Source organism: Lagenorhynchus albirostris, chromosome 18 (assembly GCF_949774975.1).
Source record: "Lagenorhynchus albirostris chromosome 18, mLagAlb1.1, whole genome shotgun sequence".
Taxonomy (NCBI): domain Eukaryota; kingdom Metazoa; phylum Chordata; class Mammalia; order Artiodactyla; family Delphinidae; genus Lagenorhynchus; species Lagenorhynchus albirostris.
The window spans coordinates 68,501,191-68,523,455 of NC_083112.1; the positions used below are offsets into that span (position 1 = coordinate 68,501,191).

General features: G+C 37.8%; 1 protein-coding gene across 1 annotated transcript in view; it reads left to right on the plus strand.

Annotated features, from left to right (window-relative positions):
* Window positions 1-22,265, plus strand: part of PCCA (propionyl-CoA carboxylase subunit alpha) — a 354,456-nt gene that overhangs the window by 79,474 nt on the left and 252,717 nt on the right. Inside the window, exon 7 of the mRNA XM_060128689.1 lies at window positions 18,885-19,016. Within this exon, the coding sequence (XP_059984672.1) occupies window positions 18,885-19,016 (132 nt within the window). The remainder of the gene's footprint in view (window positions 1-18,884; window positions 19,017-22,265) is intronic.

Genomic DNA, 22,265 nt, shown 5'->3' on the forward strand with positions numbered 1-22,265 from the left:
CAGACATTTATTGAAAATTTTCTTATCCCACTGTGCTAGACACTGAGAAACTTAGTTAAAAAAATAAAGTAGGGCACAAAACTTGCTTTTCCAAGAAACTTATTTATGGGTATTAGATTTTGATTCCTTCTGTGATTGTCCCTTGTATTGGTCTTGGGGACTGAAAGAAAACTCAGTTGTTACTATTAAGTTAAAATTTTTAGAACCAGAGCTTAAAGCCTTAACCCTTATGTTAGTAAGTAAGGAAAACAATGTCAAGGCTATGAGTTGCTTTAACGATGTTGCTGGGCAACTAGAACTTTGTGCATATTACACATGGGTGTTTTGAGGAATCCAAGAGTGAAAAGATAGGGAGGCTTGAGGAAACTATTGGAAACAGAGACTAGCCAGCTGTCAGGTCTTTTTGCTCTGTGTTTCTGCTTCATTCTTTGAAATCTTTCGGCAAGCCTGTCCACTTGCATCCTCTGCTTCTCTGCTCTAGTGGTCCCATGGAACATGCTGACTCCATAGCCCCTGAGCTTATGTGTTTTAGGTCTGGCCTCCTGAAAAGAGGAAAGCCTCTTTTTTCTCTTGGTCCCCATTCCTGGGAAAGGGACTGCGATAGATCGAGTTTGGGTTAGCTGCTTTTTGCTACAGTCATCTGTGTTCAGGGAGCCAGATCACATCCTGCAAAAGGGCTGCAGGGACTTCCCTGGGGTCCAGTGGTTAATTCCACTAGAGGGGGCGCGGGTTCGATCCCTGGTCCGGGAACTAAGATCCCACATGCCGTGCGGTGCGGCCAAAACAAACAAGCAAACAAACAAAACCCCAAAAGGGTTGCAGTTGAGGGGACTTTTACTGTGGTTGGGAAAAGTGCAGCTCAGAGAGTTGCGGGCTGGCTAACTTTTCCACAAAATGTCTATTATACCACATAATTGTAGGGCAGTGTGGTCATCGCTGCAATCAAAGTATGTCTCGTGTAGGTGCTGCATGAAGGTAATGGTTAATTCTGGTAGCTTAGGGGTTGGGTATAGCTGGAGAGACAGTTGTCTAATTTCTAATAGGAGAGGTGTGGGTGTGTATGAAAGGATTAGTGAAGAAGAGTGTTTTGTATTTGTCTAGCTATTGGTTTCCTCCCTAGGAATTTACTCCTGTCATAAAAACTCTGTGCCCCTATAAAGCTGAGTTTCATAATTGTGGCATCATTGGAGTTATAAAGTACACAGAGAGAAGAAAATCACGGGCTTTTTGAGCCAAGAGGAAACTTAGAACTTATCTAATTTGATTGTTTGGCATATATCACTTGATGTGGCAGATACCAGTGAATACAAAGATGAAGCAGATTCACTACCCTGAAGAAGTTTATAGAGAGGAGATACAACAGGGAGGGGACCTAGGGAGGAGTTTAACTCATGAAAGTCAGAGATGGCCTTGTGGGGAGGTCAGAGAATGAAGTGCTTACTTTTGATGGGGGAGGAGTGTCTAGAAAAGTCTCATGAAGAAGGTGGCATTTGAAGTGGATCTTGAAAATAGGAGTGTGTTTACATAGAGAAGGTGATGGGGGAGAAGAATGGAGATTAAAAAAAGGGGGAAGACCTTCTCAGGAAGGGGATTAATTTTCTTGGCTCTACCTTCAAAATTAATTTAGAATCTGATCACTTCTCACTACTGTCAGTGCTACCATTTATTCCAGCTGCCAGCATCTCTCATCTGCATCATCAAATTAGTTTCCTACTTGATCTCCAAGCTTCCATGTTTATGTCCCTCCAGAGTATTCTCAGAACCCAGTCAGAGTGATCCGTGGACAAGTAATATCCAAATATTTGATATGTCAAATATCAGCTTCTCTGCTAAAAACCAAGCAACAAAGTACATTTAATAGCTTCTTATTTCATTCAGAGTAAGAACCAGTCCTTTAAGTCCCCATCCCCCTTTCTGATCTAAGTATTTTTCTCTCTTGCTTACTGTATTTTACCTCTTCCTTGAGGTAAGGTATGCTTACAACCTCAGGGCCTTTTCACCTGCTAGTTTCTTTGCCTAGAACATAGAATCTCCAGATGTGCCTTCTTTAGGCCATTCAAAGTCATTTTCTCAAAGATGCCTACCCTGACTATCCTAACTAAAATGGCTAGTTATTATTCTCCTATCACCTCACACTCTCAATTCCCATTTTCTAATTTATTTTTCTCTATTTACTTCAGCCTGATACATACTTTATTTTGTCTGTCTTTCTCTCCCACTGGAATATAACCTACACAACCACAGGAGTTCCCCTCCCCCCTTGTGATCATTACTGTTTCCTCAGTGCTTCGAACAATATCTGGCTCGTATATATTTGCTTAATAAGCAAATAAATGGGTAAGAGGTGGATTGCCTAGCTCTATTTTTGGGCCATTCATGGGATAGATTTGATACCCTAAATTCAAAGTAGGCAGATGTTTATAAATACAGAAATCACTTCTGTTATCTTTGCAAGATGGCTATTCAGCTGTTGCTCATGCGTATGATCACTAGAAATTTAAACCGTTTTATCATATAGCCCAGTGTTTGGCAAACTCTTTCTGTAAAGGGCCAGGTAATAAATATTTTAGACTTTGCAGGCCATACCATCAGAACTATTCAACTCAGTTATTAACTATATAACTCTGCAGTTGTAGCATGAAAACAGCCCACAAGTATAGTAAGTGAACATAATGGGTATGGCTGTATTTCAATAAAACTTTATTTATGAACACTAAAACTAGAATTTTATGTGATTTTTAACATGTCATGAAATATGTTTTTTTTCAACTATTTACAAATGTTCCTTTTTATTGTACTTGGACGGAGATAGACTACTCTATAGTCAAAGTATGGTGTTTGAAAACAACTACACATCTGTATGAATATATTTAGTTTAATACACATTTCACTATCTTGTTCATAAGCACACATGTGGTTAGAGCCACTAGAAAGAGACTCTGTGATATTGTGAATAAAAAAGCATATGGTACAGTTATTTCTGCTAATACATGGGGGCAGGGTGTAGTAACACGGAAAATAAAAGATAGATAGGGATGACATACAAGTAATCTGAGAACGTGTCATATAGTTTAAATGTATAGGGCCTACTGATTATATTTACTTGATCTTAACCTAAAGGCCAAGAAGTGATTAGTAATTATATTCAATAACATTAGATTTACATTCCCTTTAGTGCATATCAGTTGAGAATATGGGCAGTTAATTCAGAAATGCTGTGGAGGATTTGCTTTCCGAATTAAAAAATTTTTGTGGATAAGTGAGAATCATACTGATAAAATATTTGTAAAATATAGTAACATATGTAAACATTAGTGTTGGATTAGATTTATAAACTTTCTGGATTTCCCCCCAAATTTGAATTATGCTGTAGAAGAGGCAAGAGATTCACTTCCCCAACCCCCAATATAGTGGTGCAGGATTTGGCAACCTAACAGAAGGAAAATTGAAACACACAGAGATTTAAAAATACCCCGTTCTGTGGGTATATAATAAATTAATACCTGTTGATTGTTAATGTTTAAATTTATGGATTAGGTATTATCTTCTGTGATGAAAACTTAGACAAAGAGGGTAAACATGTAAGAATGAATAAGAATTATGTCTTTTCATGTTGAGAGTAACATGGGAAGAAGGAATTCTTGGAAATACAAGTCAAATCTGTGAAATAAATGGTAGGAGAGGTTTTTAGACAGGTACAGGGATTGTTGCTATTTTTAGTGTGTTCATTTTCATGAAGCTGACCACAAGGTGGGGATAATATATTGTATGTAGTCTCTGGATGACCTGTGACATCATCCCGAGTTGTTGAAAATAGAGTTAAATTATTTTAAATAACTTTTTCTATTTTATTTAGAAATTTGTCAATGAATGAGTTTAAAACAATTATTTTGCATATATCTTGACCGTTTAGTAGTACCAACAAGGATTATAATTTTTTGTTTTCCAGTACTGTACGGTTTTAATTTTAAACCCATAAAATTATGCCTTTTTCAGCCTAAGATCATTTCTATGCTGTCCTCTTATCCAAAAAACCCTGAAATCAGTTTCCATTGTTGTTAATTTGAAAATTCTTTACTAGACTGGACAACCATGTGGGAAAAGGACTGAATCTCTTTAGGGCTTTATTATAGGTAACCTAAAGAAGATAGAAGACTTACTTCAAATTACTTTTATTTCTTGGTAGGTCTTAACTAGAGTCTAGCCTCCTCTTAGGATAGTTGGAAATGGCCTATGGCGGATAAATATTACAGCATCAGAGCGCTGTTTTCTGACTGGTATGGTGGGTGGGCCTTAGTGTTCTGTGAAAATGCCTTGGCACGTCATCCCAGATCATGGAGTTCATCTTTGATGGCTCGTTTATGTGTTCTGCTGACTTCCAGTGTTCTCTTTATGCAATTTCTAGTGTGGATATTGAAGCCAAAAAATTCAAAAAGTTTATTTGTTATTAAATAGCATTATTAAATCAGAGTTGAAGACTTTGGTCAAGTAGAGTAACTGCTGTGTCAAAACTGAGCTTTTGAAACTGAAAAGCATTCTAAACCACAGAGCATGAACAGTAGTACTCCAAAAACCCTTTTTGATTCGGAAGTGAAGTGTTTCAGGTAGTAATAACATGAGTAAAATATTTAAAATCTCTCAGAAGTACTTCACAGCTCATGACTTTAGTGATTATACAGGTAAATGTGATATCATAACTTTTTAAGGTTTCAAGTACAGCAGGGTAGTTTATCCCAAGAAATTGTATTTGGATGTTGTCTGTTTTTTACTGAAGACATTTCCAGATCCATGTGAGAGTGTCTCCCATGGAAGTCTCCTCCGGTTGTCCTGCTAACAGGTCACTTATGTGCAAAGTGGAACTTATCCTTGTAACAGAACCTGCTTTTCGGTTTCCTGTTTGAATTGTTTTCTGGCCTGCAAATCTTATGGTCAACTTTGACCATTCCCCTCCCTTGCACTTCCTAATTCAGTCATTCTCCCTAAATCCATTTCCAGGTGTACTATTAATTAGTATTACTGCAGCTTTTCTCACTACTTTTCTCTCTACTGAATTCCCACTGCTGTCATATTACTTCCTCACTCATGTCTTTCTCCTGGACCACTGATCACTTCCTCTCAATCTTTCCTCCTTGGAGCCTGGTCAATACTGGAGCCAGACTGATCTTCCTGAAGTACTTCAGAATCCTTCAGTGGCTTACTGTTGTCTGTAGAGCCTGTATTCCTCAAGCTGGCATGCACAATAGTTTCATTTCTGCCTGCCTTCCAGCACTATCTGTGCTTGCCCCGCTGTAATTTCTGTTACCAGAGGCAGGCTGGCTGGCTGGCTGCTGTGATTGTGCGGGCATTTAAAATTTTGTCTGGGCGACATCTTTTCTCCTTTGAGAGCTGTGGCTTGCTTGCTTGCCTCAGCTTTAGCCATGTGATGGAAGGATGAGCAAGTCTACATGCAAGCAGGGTTTTAGGGTGAGAGGAAGGAGCCGGTTGAGAGGAGGAGATGAAGGGTGTGGGGGAGAAGTAGGTTTAGCCTCTTCAGGAAGGGTTGCCTTCTCAGGAACAAGGCTCCTGGAATGCATTAAACACCTGCACGCGGGAAGGCGGGCAGGGAGCCCTCACCAGTCAGTTACAGCCAGCTGTGCCTTCTGAAGCCCTTCACAGCTAGACAGCAGCTCATTAGGGTCCCCTCTGTCCCAGGTGCTTTGCATATATTAATTCATTTAATCCTCACAGATACAGAAACTGAGGCACGGAGTAGTTAAGAAACTTGTCCAAGGCCACCCAGGTAGTTTATGGTAGAATTGGAGTTAGGCAGCCTCCTGCTCTTAACCATTACACTCTGCTGCTTCTAATTCGTGCCTTTTTATAATACAAGAATATAATTTAAAACCCTGCTTGACAGTTGTTTTATACGATTCAAGAGCCATGGGAGGTGAGGAGTTTATAGGTGGTGTCAGTCATAACTTGAAAACTTCAAAAGGTTACGTAAGGTGGTGATAGCGTACATTTCAAGGGAGTCGCACAGGCTGGTAAAACATTTTAAGAAGATAATTTTGCTGCAATTAATGTTTATGCTTATTGGTAGTTGATATAAAATAATGCTTCATCTATTATATATGATGTCCATTTTCGCCCTCATCAGTTACAAGGCTTGAATTGAAGGGAGAAGATTGCATTCTCAAGTCTTATTTATCTAGCAGGTTAGAAAGGCCCTGGTTGGACTTTCTGAGAAAGACGTATCAGGTGATTTGAGCATGTTAAAATTGTAGCAAAATTTAATGTGAACAGAAGGGAAAAATTCTCTGATGCAAAGGGGAGGGAATCTCTGTCTGGAAAGACTCCCCTTGTCTTTTATTGTTTATGCAGTTATGATTGAAATATTGCCACTTCATATGTAGAGGTATCATTGCAATAAACTTACGTTGATTTGGCTGACAGTTTCCATCCATGTATGCTTTATTCTAATTACCATTAGTTTCCCAGAGTATACTACTGTACTTCTCTGTCACAGCACCCATGCTTCCTTGTGATTTTAATTGCTTGTTGTGTCCTGTCTTCCCAGTTGGTTTGTCAACTAAAAGAGGGCAGTGGTACATCTTCGTCTTGTGCATCATTGTTTCCCTAGACTTAACACAGTGCCTGACACAGAGTGGGTGCTTAGCACATATTTGTAGAGTGAATGCATGGGTTTACCTGTATACTGAAGAAGTATGCAGTTGAGGTCTGGTTGTTGTAAGGCTTAAGAGAAGGCGGGGGAGACCCTTTAGGATGAACACGGGTTGCGTGTAGCTTCATCAAGATTCTCTGAAGATCATAGAACCTTTTACAGACCAGTGGGAGGACTGTTTTCCTGAATATTTAAATGCTTGTTTTTCCTTGCTGCCTTTTCAAATCCTAGTTTCTTTTTTCCTTCAAATGCTACCCTTTTTGTGACGCCTTCCTTGATTCCTCTGTTGGACTCTGTTCACAGTGCCTGATTTTTTATTTTTAACGTCTTTTAGTGCATTTAGTACTCTCTACCATTTATTGTTTTTATTGTTTGGTATGTGTTGTTTGTTCTACTAGACTGTAAACTCTTTGCATTCAGAAACCAGGTCTGTCCAAACAAGCATGCTTTGGAGAGTGAAAAGAGGCACTAGTCAGATGGGTGCTGAGGTAATAGGTGTGTCCTGGGACTGTGTCAGGCAGACTTATGTATGACACTTCCCAGTGGTCAGCACATGCCACCTGAACCTGGGACATGAGAAGGCAGCAGAGCTGCAGGTAAAACCACTGGTTTGGGTTTTATCTTATTTCTATCACTTTACCTGTTTAGGTGTGGTGGGCATTTGATTTCATCTCTCAGATCCTAATTTTACTGACATGTTAAGTAGAAATGACTATTTATGTCCTGCTGGTTTCGTAGCCCCATTTTTTTTTTTGAGGAAAAATGATTAAAAAACACTAATTGGAAAAGAGAATACACCCCAGTGTTCATAGCAGCATTATTTACGGTAGCCAAGAAATGGAAGCAACCTAAGTGTCCATCAACAGATGAATGGATATGGAAGATGTGGTGTAGATACTCAATAGAATACCACTCAGCCATTAAAAAAAAGAATGCAGTTTTGTCATTTGCAGCAACATGGATGGACCTGGAGGATATGATGCTTAGTGAAGTAAGTCAGAGAAAGACAAATACTGTATATTATCCCTTCTATGTGGAATCTAAAAAACTAGTGAATATAACAAAAAAGAAAGAGACTCACAGATATAGAGAACAAACTAGTGATTACCAGTGGGGAGAGGAAACGGGAGAGGGGCAAAATAGGGGTACAGACTACTATGTATAAAATAAGTAAGCTAGCTAAAAGGATATATTTTACAGCATAGGAAATATAGCCAATATTTTATAATAACTATAAATGGAGTATAATCTGTAAAAATGTTGAATCACTGTGTTGTACACCTGAAAGTAATACAATGTAAATCAACTGTACCTCAATTAAAAAAATTAAAAAAAACTTTAAACTGTGGAATGTTAGTTAAGATATTTTACTGTGTAATTCTAGAATAAATTGAAGACTTTCTAACTTTGTAAACCAACTAGAACCCAATGACTGAAATGTTTATCTATGTATAAAATGGTTTTTAGGGTAAAGTGAGCCTTACTACAGTGCCTTTTAGATGGTGCTAAATAAGTAAGTAAAGTACATATTGTTGTTCTTGTTAATATTAATGCATTCCTTGTTCTTTTATTCCCTTCAAACTTTAAAAAAAATGTTTCCTACCTAGAGATAAATTAATCTCTACTTGGGTCATTCCACTACATCTTATTGTCACTTTCATTTCATTGCATCCTTGTTAATAACCAAAATAAAGGGTGAAAGTAGCAGGTTGGCCTGTTGGACTGAGTAGTGTGAGGAATTAGCTGCTCGAGGCAATTAACTGGAAATCATGATCTCTGCTTTTTTAGCATTCCATTCGTTATTTGAAATAAGCTTTATAACGTAGGCTGTACTAGAGCACAGCAATTAAATGTGCTAACAAAAAAGAATATCCCAACTGTAGGTAGAGCATGCTTTATTCAAACCACATGACTCTGATTTCCATCCAGCAGTGGTATCAAGAACTTGATGTGTTCCAGAAAGCAGTAAATTAAGCACAGAGTGTGGAAGGACTTCTACTTGTAGCAAGTTTTAAAAAAATTCATATTATCAAAGGAAATAGAACGAGTACATAATTCAGATAATATCCTAGACCAATTTTAAACATTTAAAAATTAAAGTTAGTATCCAGTGTTTGGACTAAACACAAGATCTCTAGCCTTTCACCAGTTTACCAGCTTACTACTAGCAGTAAATATTAATGGACTCTGAGGAATGAACAGGAAGGTGAGTCAGGAGGCATCTACATTAACATTCCCTCATGCTAATTGAAGCATTATTAAATCGTTTTTAAGACTTAAACTGTAAAATTGCTCATCTAATTCCATAGTTGTTATAAGGTATATTCCAAAATTGAACTGGAAAAATTAGTTTTCAATCCGAAAGTACCAATTAATTTTAGTATTCATGAAACAATAAAAATAATTGGATCAGGGAGAAATGAAAACAACTCATTTTTAATATCCAAATTGTTGAGATATAAAATTAAAAGTATTTTATGGGAAGTACAAAAGAAGGAAATTACAACTTCATAACTAAATAATTCCTATGACCAGTTTATATAAGGAGAAGCTTAGCAATACACAACCATATTTAAATATGAAGTTTCTTACCTTACCCTCTTAAAAAATACATCTAGAAGAAATACTTTAACATTTGTGCCTACATCTTTTAAAAAAAATTTTGTTTTACAGTAACATTTATTAGAATTACTGGAACACAAACTCATTCCCACAGGTAGCCCCGTTCAATATGCATTAAACCTTATATAATTATTGTATTTGAAATAAAAATTCCTTGTGGGTTTTAGATAATTGGGACCTCGAATCATGAATGTCATACTTTGTTCAATCCAATTGAAATTATTAAAAGAGTTCAAGGTTTTACATAAATAATTTTATATAAACAAATTTAAAATTTTATATATTCAAGTTTTATTTATTTTTTAAAAAACATTTCAAGATAAAATCCTATTTCAAACATCAAGAAGTTCAATCTATATGAAAATGCAACAAGAAGTTCACAGCTGTACTTGCATCTTTAATTAAAGCGTTATTACTATTGTATTACAAAGCAAAAATAAGCTTAACTTCCTGAAAATGCCAGGTAGCTGAGTGATAAACTTAACAGTTTCATCCAAGAAAATTTAGTGTCATTGACTTGATCATCAGTATTTTGCTAATATATTTTTAAAAAATGTTCTAATATTAAAACTAGAATTTCTTTAAAGGAGGAAGGCTAAAATTTATCCAAAAGGCTGACTTTTTAGTTCTAATTTTCTCAGTGTTATTGCTAAAGAAGTTATTGAATTCATTTTCTCTGGGTATCTTCTGTATTGCTTTTCTTTGATTCTTGCCAGTGCAACCAGTCTAAGATTTTACATGATAAAGGAAATCTGTGGAACTAATCCTAGAAACCTCTTTCTGTTTTCTCACAGAACACCTCCAGGCACAGAAAAGACAGAATACTTCATTTGCATTCTTAAACATTAGGAACTTAGAATCTGAGTCTTTCAGCTGGAAATGTTATTGCATCTACATTTCCCGAAGAAAAAAAAAGGTTAACAGCCCACTCAGGTTTCTGTTAACTCGTGTCTTTTTAGTGTCCTGATCTGCGCAAAGAGTGTAGAATGTGGAAGCTGAACGCCCAGCCTCTTACTTCTTAGCAGTCAAGGAGACGCGGGAAATAGGTATCAGTGCTGATTACAGGGAAATAAAAAGAAATCAGATATGCACACAAAAATGGCAAACACTAACAAACTTCAATCTTAGTCTTTTAAAAGGGAAAGAACATTTACAAAATTAACATAGACTACAGTAACTAGAAGTTTTAAAAGTAAACTATTTTCCACATGAGCTGGAAAAGCTTACCCCAAAAGTACAAAGATATTTAGAGATTTATAGTTTGTTTATTTAAATGGTTTCTGTGAAATTAATAAGTACCAAAAACCTCTTCTTTACCCTAAGTACCTTTGTTAGAAACCCAGAACATTTAATAAAAAAAATTTAACAACTTTTTGGACTTAATAATAGCTGAAAAATAGAAATGAAAATCATTCTGCTGTCAAATATTAGAAATGGAAGGTGTCCTATTGCTGTATTGTTCACTTCCTATGCATGAAAAACAAGGTTTTATATTTAATGATATTCCTTAACTAGAAAACCTGACTTCTGCCAATTGTTAGAGTGTGGAAACTGTTTCTCTAACTAAATATTGTGCGTGGCTATCATCTGGAAGTAATAATATTACTTGAGTGCATTGTGCCAAGTGGACACTTAATACAGAATATACATTAGACTGAATGAAATCCAGATACTAGTAATACTGACAGAGAAAGACACAGATTCCTTTGGTTAAACTAACTCACAACATGTACAGTGTACCATAAGTTAAATGCAGTTTGTAAGTATGTCATTAGATTTCAATCGATCTTGCAATTAGCATCCCAAACAAATTGAAAAGCTGTGCTGGTTTATAAATTTATGTTTAGAATTTTAAAGAGTCTTTGTCTCCCTTCCACTGCCCTTCCTCCACAACAGTCAAGTTCCTTAAGGTTCTGTTCCCAGTGAGTCGCATAAATTGGGTTCTTAATTTGCAAGGAGCAGACTAGCACTTAAAGAAAATGACGCCTATATATGTAGGGGGTTGGAGGCTGGTGGCACCTTCTGCTAGGGTTGTTCTATACCTCCCTTTATGGATGCCCCACAGTCAGTGTTGAGGAAAATGAATTAGGATTCATATTCTGGTCTTCTCTAATCATTCCCACTGCACAGCCTGGGGCTTCCAGTAAGTGCTCATCCGTACCTTGTACCCAGTCTTGGGGTAAAGACCCAGCCGACTGGTATTTACTGATGACCATGGAAACTACACTAGGAATGTTTCTCCCATCTGTGTGTTCAAATGTTGTCCTTATCTTTTATTTCTAATCATTATTTTGAAAAGTACACTGAGTTCAGGTTAAAAGCTAACAACCAAAACAGTTCAACCCCGATGAAGCCAAGAGGAGGAGCCTTCCCTCTTTTACACAGTAACTTGTTAGAGCCCAAGTGCCAACTTGGCTGAAATTCCTTCTTGGGACTGAACTGAGGTTTTTGTTTTTAAGTTAAAAAAAAAAAAAGAAAAGAAAGAAAGGGCTGAGTAATATTGTATCAGATAGCAGAAGTGGTCTCATTGGAAGCAAAAACTATTTACATTAAATAAGAAATCAGTTTGCAGGTTGCACCTGTCACATTTACAGTATAGTGTAATATACTGTGACCAAAAGCGTAATGAAATACAGCTTCAGGCACTCAGTCCACAGTGAGCTCAGTGTGCCACAGGTGAGTTAAGGGGAGGTAGTGAAAGGGAGAGGAGGAAAGCAGGAGGAAGATGAGTTCTCCCTGAGGGGATCTGGTTTCATCACGGATTGGACAGCAATCCAGTCCTCCTCCACTGCCACAGGTGGCCTGATGGACCAGCTTCTGTTGCTCAGAGAATTCAGTCCAAGCTCATCTGTGATTTCAGCAGTGCTCATGGCAACAGGAAGATCTTTTTTCTTTGCAAACAGACACTAGTCAGACGGAATCCCAGATCAACCCTTCTGCCACCATCCTCATGAGCTCTTCTTGGAGCTCATACAAAGAGCAAAATCTGAGTGTTTTGGAAGTAGTGATGCTGCAGAGGTTGGATGCTGTCCGGTTAAGCCAGCAAAGGTGATGTTTTGTACTTCATAGTTTTCACATTTAACCTATAGTGGCAGTGGTTGTTACCACTTCATCACGCTTCACTTTGTGCAAAATAACCATCTACTGAAGCATCCCAGCCAAACATGAGAATGCACTTTCTTTTTTTTTCTCGCTCTCTTTTTTTTTTTTTTTAAAGAAAGCCAAAAAGGTCCCCTGAAGAGGTTAGCAAACCGGCCTGAGAAACGCCTCGCGGCTGTGGCTGCTGCTGTGGCTGCTCCTGGTCCAGGTGTTGGGTTTACTCCTATAAGCTGGCGGCTACTCTGAGAATGTTTTCAGAGTTTTTATTGTAGAATAAAAGACAGATACAGAAAAAACCATGCAGAACCAGTGTGGGCTTGCGTAAGGAGAGGAATCTTGTAGCCATTACGTAGGTTCAGTCATGAGACATTTGCCCTGAATCCCAGAAGGCCTGTCCATGTGACCCATTTGAGTCCTAACCTCTGGTCTCTCCCCAGATGTATCCACTACTTTGACTTATATAGTAATCATTTTCATGAATTTTAAAATAATTTTATGGTCCAAACTTGCATCCCTAGACACTGTGATTTGTCTTGCCCATTTATTTTCACCTCTGATAGGTCTTCTAAATATCTCTCAATCCATAGGTTTTCCTCACATACATTTCTCTTCCCTGCAGTTTATCTGTTGACGAACCTTGGGCTGTTTGACCTGTAGAGTGTCTCTCAGTCTTGACTTAGCTGATTGCATAATCATGGTGCAGTTCTGCATTTCCCTCCATTCTTGGCATTTCCTACAGATTGGCAAACTGGCTTCAGAGATGGGGATCAGACTTAGGTTTCAATTCCTTTGACCAAGACTGTAGGAGGCACATGTCTTATTACTGCTTTTTAAGATCTAAGCAGCCTTTGAAGCTTACTGTCTATAGCTATTGCTTCATTAGATTGCAAAATGGTGATATTTTAATTCTAACATCTTTTTCATTAATTAATTGGAATATATTTATAAAGAGACTCTTCCTCTCATTTGTTGTTTGGTTTCCTAAGGGTGTAATTCATATAGAAAGAGCAAGATGAGTGTATAATTCTTTACCTTTATTTACTAGTTTTTGAGGTAATAAATTGGTTAACCAGTTCTTTTTTTTTTTTTGCGGTACGCGGGCCTCTCACTGTTGTGGCCTTTCCCGTTGCGGAGCAACAGGCTCCAGACGCGCAGGCTCAGCAGCCATGGCTCATGGGCGCAGCCGCTCCGCAGCATGTGGGATCCTCCCGGACCGGGGCACGAACTCGTGTCCCCTGCATCAGCAGGCGGACTCTCAACCACTGCGCCACCAGGGAAGCCCCCAGTTCTTTTTAAAAGTATCATTATGAAGTCATAGATTTAAACGTATTTTGTAGGTTTAAATCTGTTGGAGTTACTAGTGAATCTCAAGTTGTCCCTCTTTGGCCAGGGGGACCTAAGTTGGCTCATGGTCGTTTGGACTTGACCCTCATAATCTTTTATAGCTTCCTTGCTCTCTGATCTGACAAGATATTCTAGGCTCATGTTTTACATTTCTTGCTTCAGGCCTTTAATCAGCCACCTTTCTAAGATGCATTGGTTTCTTTGTTTGTTTGTTTTATTTATTTCATTTATTTATTTCTGGCTGCGTTGGATCTTTGTTCCTGCACGTGGGCTTTCTCTAGTTGTGGCGAGCGGGGGCTACTCTTCGTTGCGGTGCGCAGGCTTCTCATTGCAGTGGCTTCTCTTGTTGCCGAGCACGGGCTCTAGGCACGCGGGCTTCAGTAGTTGTGGCACGCAGGCTCAGTAGTTGTGGCTCATGGGCTCTAGAGCTCAGGCTCAGTAGTTGTGGCGCACGGGCTTAGTTGCTCCGCAGCATGTGGGATCTTCCCGGACCAGGGCTCGAACCCATGTCCCTTGCATTGGCAGGCGGATTCTTAACCACTGCGCCACCAGGGAAGCCCCAGTCTGGTGAGAATTTAAACTTTTCTTTTGTACAAGTCACATATTCTTGTTTTTTTCCTTTAGTAGTATTGCTGGAATGTATCATGGTACTGTTCATTCTGGGTTGAATTTTTCAGGTATGCTGTAGTATGTTTAATATGTATTTTCAGTTTTAAGAAAGTTTTCTTGAGTTACGGTTTTTAGTATTTTTTTCGTTGTTTTAGTCTCCGTACCCCCCCTGCCCCCCCGCCAGCCCCGGGCCAAAGACTACTCTTATCCATATGTTGGATGTTCTTTATCTTTAGTATTTGCTATTTTCTCTTGCATTTTAGAAAAAATTTCTTTTTTTTACATTTAAATTTTTAAAAAGTTTCTTCCTTTGACTTTCTGTCTCTTGTAAGTCATTATTTTTCTTTATTCACTCTTATTTTCCCTCTAGTTTAGTCTTCACTTCCAAAATTATTTTCTTTTGCATTTCTAATTCTATCCTTAGGTCTATCACCTCATTTCAGAGCATTTCTAATTCTGATACCTTATTTCATGTTTTCTTATTTTAAAATGTCTTTCAGCTTGTTTTGAAATAATAGGTGACAGTTTGATCTGCTGTGTTAGCATGTCTTTCTCGTGCTTTTTTCCCTCCATGGATGTTTTTCTAGTTCTTATTTTTTTCTTATAAAAACAGTGTATAGGATTTTACCTTGACACTTTTATTTTGCTTAGTTTTATGTGTGAAATTAGTTTTCCTCTATGTTGCTTTTTAAAGAGCTATATATTTTTTAAAATCAGTGATACATGTCTGAGAAGTTCAAATACTTGAACAGAGGTAGCAGGAAAAGGTTTATTCGTGGTCTTGAAAAGATGAATTAACCTTGTAATTTCTTTTATTCTTTTTGATACTCATATTGTTATCAACACATTCAGTGGGTAGCACTAATATGTGCTTTTGAGATAACTATATTAATTTTTGAAAGCTTTCTCACTGACTCAGTTTTTTATCTCATGTGCTAACTTCTCTGCACCAGTCCTGAAACTGGCCTTTTCTACTAGAAATTCTTTTTTCTTTTATCATGGAAAAAAATTAAAGTCCAGAGTCTAGGTCCTTCAGGCAGTTCAGTAGTTTTTCCATGGCTGTGGCTCATGTCTGTCTGACCTTAGTTTTACAGTTATCCAAGTAGTAATTCCTTATGAACCTAAAATATATACGTTAAAAAAAAAAAAACTGGATTCATAGCTTAGCAGTTTACTAACTGTCATGGTATTTCTAAGAATGAATTATGTATCATACATTTTAATTTTTACAGATGATTATTTCTGCATTTGCAACATAAAGCCTGTTGTAAATTAAATCTCTGTTTCTCTAGCACATTGCTCAAACCCAACTCTTTTCTCCATTCTTTTATCAAAATATGACCAGAACCATAAAATCACAGAATTTAGAAAATGAAAACAGTATTTTTTTTTTCTTCAGTCTTAGAGCAGTGATTTCAGCTTTTTGTAATTTCTCTCTTAGGTATCACTACAAAAGTGTTCCCAGTGATGATGAAAAAATTCCCACTTTTTTCATGACCATTATACATTTACCTGTATTTAGGTATTATATTTATCATTCATGGTAAATTTACAAGTTCCTTGAAAAGCATAGTTTGAGAAGTAAATTTTTTTGCTATGGCATGCTGAAGAGACTTACTGGTGATTAGGGAAAATGGGTAGCAAAAGATACAGGGTTAATAATAGTAGAGTATTGAAAGGTTATTAGTGCATAAATTTTGGCCTTAAGTTCTAAGTCACACAAATCACTCTGGACAAAAACTCAGGACTTTTGAAACATGCTTCATCACTTTGCAATTACCATACTGTCTTATCCTTGCTTTTTTGGTCAAAGAATTACGGGAGTCAGAGCTATGATACTGCTTCCTTAATTTGCCTTAATTACATTTAAAGGCTAACCCAGGGAGTACTACCAAAACATAAAAAGATAAAGATAGAAAGGAAGTTAGTTTATTGAAACATCTGTTTGAGTAGTTACTCAGTGTACTACTGGCTATTTTTCTTTGTGTTGGATGGGAGAAAGAATAGTCACTAAATACTTGATGTGAACTTTCTTTCTTGGTAATTTCACATTTTGGGGTGAGTAATTTTCCTCAAATTAGAATGCATGAAAAAAGTCTGGTTAATCATTGGTTCTTGGTCGTTGGGCTCTTGTTAATCAGAAGTTTTACTGTGTAATCATAATGTATTTTGGATGTTCTCATTTATGTATTTCTTCAACTCTTTGTGTAGGTATTCTGATTCCTTGATTACATCTGCCTGGCATAGTGGTATTTAAAACTGCATTTATGATAAAAATTCCTCCATCTTAGCAAGTAAAATGAGAATATGGAAAGACAATTGGTAGTTGAAACATGATTGTTTCCTCTTAGTGTTTATTGGGTTGTAGGTTTGGGATAAAGAGAAGTGGGTATGATTATTGCTCTGGTCCAAAATGACTAGTTTATCCAGCTAGAGACACAGAGTATGTGGAGGTGTAGTCTTACTACCACTTCCCCTCTTACAGAGCAGTTCCATTTTTTTATGTGCTTTACATTTTGGGGGTTTCACATAAATTTTTTTTGGGGGGGGCTTCCCTGGTGGCGCGGTGGTTGGGGGTCTGCCTGCCGGTGCAGGGGACACGGGTTCGTGCCCCAGTCCGGGAGGATCCCACATGCAGCGGAGCGGCTGGGCCCGTGAGCCATGGCCGCTGAGCCTGTGCGTCTGGAGCCTGTGCTCCACAATGGGAGAGGCCACAACAGTGAGAGGCCCGCGTATGGCCAAAAAAAAAAATTTTTTTTTTTTTTTAAAGAAAATGAGGTTCTGTTAAAACTACATACAAACATTTGATGGAGAGGTACTTAATGAGCATCTGTTATGGCTGAAGAGGTTTCTTATCTAGCATTCTGTTATTGTAACGCTGTAAGTGTTGGTATTTTGGCTCCTGTAACGTATTTTGGGGTCCTATGGACCCAGCTGTCTTATTATTCTAGTGTTCTCTTTTTATCAGGACTTCTGGGTAGGGGACAAGAACTAACAGTTGTGGTACTCAGCTTGGTGTTTTATATTATTATTTATTCAGTCCTTCAGTCAAACTTGCATGGTGCTTATTACCCCCTTGTCACACAAAGAAAAGAGGCTTTAAACTCAAAATCTAAAAATTCCCCTTCTGTCCTGCTTTTGGGCAGGAGGGAAAGTATACATCCTGAGTTTAAAGGCATTGGCTTTTCTGTACATTTTATCTGAATGATTTCATCTACAATTTTTAATTCCATCCTTTATTTGATGCCTTTAAAAATCCGTATCTCAGCCTGGACCTATCTTCTAACCTCTGGACCTCTCTGTCTCCTGAACATGGGCACTTGACTATCCCACAGGCATCTCACCTCAGCACGTGTAAAGTTGAAACTGTCATATCATCTCCCAAATATTTATCTCTTCATATATTCCTTTTGTTGTGTCCCTGCTCTACTTCCTCCTCCTGCTCTGGGTGGGTTTCATCCTCTTTGCTCACAATGGCTGAGAGCAGTCCAAACACCACACTGCATTAGGTACTCTGGATGATATTCTCATAAGGAGAATGAAGCTCCTTTCTAAAGCCGAGAGTCTTTTCAGGCAGCAGTGCCAGTAGATAGAATATGAGATGTAAATTATATGATTTATTCGTTATACTGACCCTGACCAAAGGTCATGGGAGAATCAGCAGTTAGGTAACTTACTATGATGATGCCCTGCATACAATCTGATTTTTCCTTTTTCATAGTTAACTTCCGTTCTTTACCTAATGACTTCATTCTTTACCTCAGCAAACCCCCTTTTCACTTCTCTGGACCATGCCGTACATTGGCACTAACTCCATCGGTATTTTTTTCTGTCCCTAATTAGTATTCATTAGCATTTTGTTTACTTTAATATCATATACACAGAGAGGTGGACCCATTGCTGGGGAACTAATCGTGATTTATATAGAGTAGTTTTGATTGAAATCATAACTCTGCCTGGTAAATTCCTACTGTATTCTTTACTCATTTCTTATAGTCACAAGGATGTAAACATTGCATACTTTATTTTGTCTATTTCTCTGAGGTACTGGTGATTTGTTTCATGTTCCCTTGAATTAGTTGATATTCTGTGTTTTCATCCATGTTATCCCCTACACTTAGCTCAAAGCCTGGCACAAAGTTGGCCTGTTAAACTAGGCACTGTGCTGCAGGGTATTGAGAATACAAAGATTTATAAGGCATTTTAAAGGTGAACTTACTGTTTAGTTTGGGTGGCAGAATACTAGATATAACTACAACACCATTCAAGTTGCTTTTTCAAAGAGTACTGTTGATATCAAGTAGGAGTTCTTCATTACTTTTAGTTATTTTTCTTTGACCTGACTTTCATATACCTTTGTGCACATATACTATATGCAACACAGTATTATATATTGTAATATATTGGCTCAAATGCTTGCTTTTAAGTTGTTCTTGGTCTGTGAGTAACTAGTAAATATACATACGGGTTTTTCTTTTTATAAAATTGTGACTCCATATCAAGCACTGAAATGTTTTTGTTATAAATTTATACTGGCATTTCTTCACAGGCAGCAGAAGATGTCATTTTCATTGGACCTGATACACATGCTATTCAAGCCATGGGTGACAAGATTGAAAGCAAATTATTAGCTAAGAACGCAAAGGTTAACACAATCCCTGGCTTTGATGGAGTGGTCAAGGTGAGAAACTGTTTTACTCTAATCTTTATAGTACATGTCCTGAAGTCAAACATTTTGTCAAAAGTGTAAGATAAAATGCAAGTTTTGCTTTTTAAAGTATTCATGTATAGATTAAACAAATCAATGTTGTTTACACTTGGATTATTTTGAATAGCGTAAATTAAAAAGAGCAAGAAGCCCCTGAAGCATTGTATTTAATGATCAGTGTTGACTTTTACTTTCATAGGAGAAAACTTGGTGATATAAAAATGTGCTGTTAGATGTGTGGATTTCATTTGTTGGTGGTATATATTTAATGTTTGAAACATTATGATGTTCTCCATATCTTTACGGTGAGCTTCTGTCCATATGCATAAAATGTGAATTGTAAACTTGTTTGGTATAGCTGTGTGTCACCGTAGATCCCAAGCACAACTCCTCAACCAGCAAGCCGCTTTTGCAGCTGAAGTCTTCTAAGGAAGACATGCAGACGTTGGAGTATGTGTCTCCCCTTCCTCTCTGTGCTCCTCCCCACTGCCGAGGAAAAATGATTCATTTTTTTTCTCATGAGAAAAGAGTCCCTTTGTAGACTTGAATTAGCCTGCAGGAACTCTTCATCTCGGTGTTTCTTATTGTACCTTCTGGGCTGGGCAGTTCTTCATTGTGCTGGATTATTTCATGAATTACAGGACAGTTAGCAAGCATGGCCCCTGGTTAGTAAATATCCTCAGCTTCTTGCCCATATTTACCTATATTTACTCAATATGTATTCATCCATTTTTTCCCCTTCTCTCATCTTACAAAGAATAGATGTTCCCTATCCTCTGTAAAGCCAATTCTTCCTCTTATGCTCCAGATGTACCCTTTATAGACTTCATGGGCTACAGTCTTCAGTCATTGTCTTTCCTCTTTTCTGTGTCTTAAAATTCTTCTTGTCTTTTAACACCTTTCCATTATTATTGCTATTAAAAATGCTCAGTCAAAAATGTACTCATCCCTTAGCTAAGTGGGAAGCACCTGATGATAAAAGAAACCCGTGGTCCCTCACACCATGGTGCTTCCAGTTTAGTGGAAAGAAATATGTGTTCCTCCTCTTCAGAGAGCACAGTAGCCTCTTGTCACTCCACAGCTGGAAGAATTGTCCTCACTTGCTTTCATTTCCACACTTTCCCCCTCATCTTTAGTCTACATCTGGCTTCTTTCCTCATTCCCACTGAAATTTCTCTTGAAAAGGCTACCAGCAACCTCTCCCTCTCATGAAATCCAGTGTGTAATTTTTTTTAACATCTTTATTGGGGTATAATTGCTTTACATTGGTGTGTTAGTTTCTGCTTTATAACAAAGTGAATCAGTTATACATATACATATGTTCCCATATCTCTTCCCTCTCAGTGTGTAATTTTTAATCCTGGTCTTCTCAGTCTCTTCAAAGCATTTCAGTCTCTTGGTTACTCTTTCCTTCTCGAAATACTCACTTCTGGCACATCACTCCATTCCAGTTTTGTTTTTGTATTTTTGGCTTGTTTAAATGCTTCTTCTTAGTTTTCATGCTGATTATTCTTCCTACCTTTGTCCCTTAAATGTTGGTTTTATTATGGGTTTTCTCTTATTGGACAAACTCATTCTAAGCAATATAACTTATTTTTATGGCTTCACATCTCACACCTGTATATCTGTTCTAGATATTGCCTTAGAACTGCATATCCAGTTGCTTCTTAAACAGGTCTGCCTGATGCCTTTGAGGCACCATAAAAGTAACAAGTTGAAGCTGAACTCATCGTTTTCTCTCTAGCCAGGGATTGGCATTCTGTGTGGCTCCAGGCACTCCTGTTTTTGTAAATAAAATTTTATTGGAACACAGCCATGCTCTTTCCTTTATATGTTGTCCATGGCTGCTTTTCCATGATAATGGCTGAGTTGAGTAATTGTGTCAGAGACCCACAAAGTCTGGAATATTTACTACCTGGCCTATTCAGAAAAAGTTTGCTGACTCCTGCTGTAAACTTCTCATTTTTTCCTTTCCTGCCTGAGAAGATGCTGGCATTTTCCACACCATTTCACAAGCTAGAAACTTGGAGGTCCTAATAAATACCGCTACAGAGAATTCACTTAAATATCTTTCTGATCTATTACTTTTATTTTTTTCCTCACACTAATTCCAAGTTCCAACTAACATCATATAGTCTGGATTACTTCATCAGCCTTCTAATTGCTCTCCCTGTAGCCAGTCTTTTTTATTTTTATTTTTTAAATATTTATTTATTTGGCTGCGCCGAGTTCTAGTCAGGGCATGGGGGATCTTTAGTGTGACATGCGAACTCTTAGTTGCGGCATGTGGGATCTAGTTCCCTGACCAGGGATCGAACCTGGGCCCCTTGCACTGGGAGCGCAGAGTCCTAGCCTCTGGACCACCAGGGAAGTCCCCTTGTAGCCAGTCTTGGTCTTGGTCCCGTCCAGTTAAATTTCGACACTAAAGCTTGAGTGATGTTTCAGAAATCCAGATTTGATCACATGCCTGTGTTTAAAAACTCTTGAATGACTACTCATTTAAATCCTTTGAATAGCTGGCCTTTGTTTCTCTCTTCAGACTGATACTGTGCCAGCTTACCCTTGGCACTGGATGTACCAACCATGTATGACATCTTTTAGATTTTTGAAACTTCTGTTCATAATTCTGACACATATGTGTTGATTCTACTTCGGTCTTCACTCCTGTCTTCTACACATAGTTTAGGTCTTGGCTTAAACATACATTTCTCACAGAGGCATTCCTTGACTGTATGTATTAGATTAGGCCCTCTACTGAATTTTCCCTTAATACCCTGTACTTCATTTACCACATTTAAAATTATTTGTTTACTCATCTATTCAGTAAATATTTAACAAGTGCACACTGTTTGTCTAACATTGTTTGAAGTGCTATGGATATAGTAGGGATCAAAGCAGACCAAAACAAAAAAAATATTCCTGCCCTCATTGAGCTTTTGCTATAGAAAAAGGAGACAAATAATAAATAATAAAATAAGAAACATAAGACAGGGAACGGGGAGAGGGAATGTTGGAGGGTAGGATACCTGTTGTTTGAATACCTCTTTTAAGTTCTTTTGGGTATATACTCAGGAGTAGAATTGCTGGGTCATATGATAAGTCTATGCTTAACTTTTTGAGGAACTTCCAGGCATCCAAGCCTTTGTGTAATCCACTCCTCTTCAGTTTGGGTACACCCTGTGATTCGCTTCTCTAACTAAGAGACTATGGCAAAGGGTGATG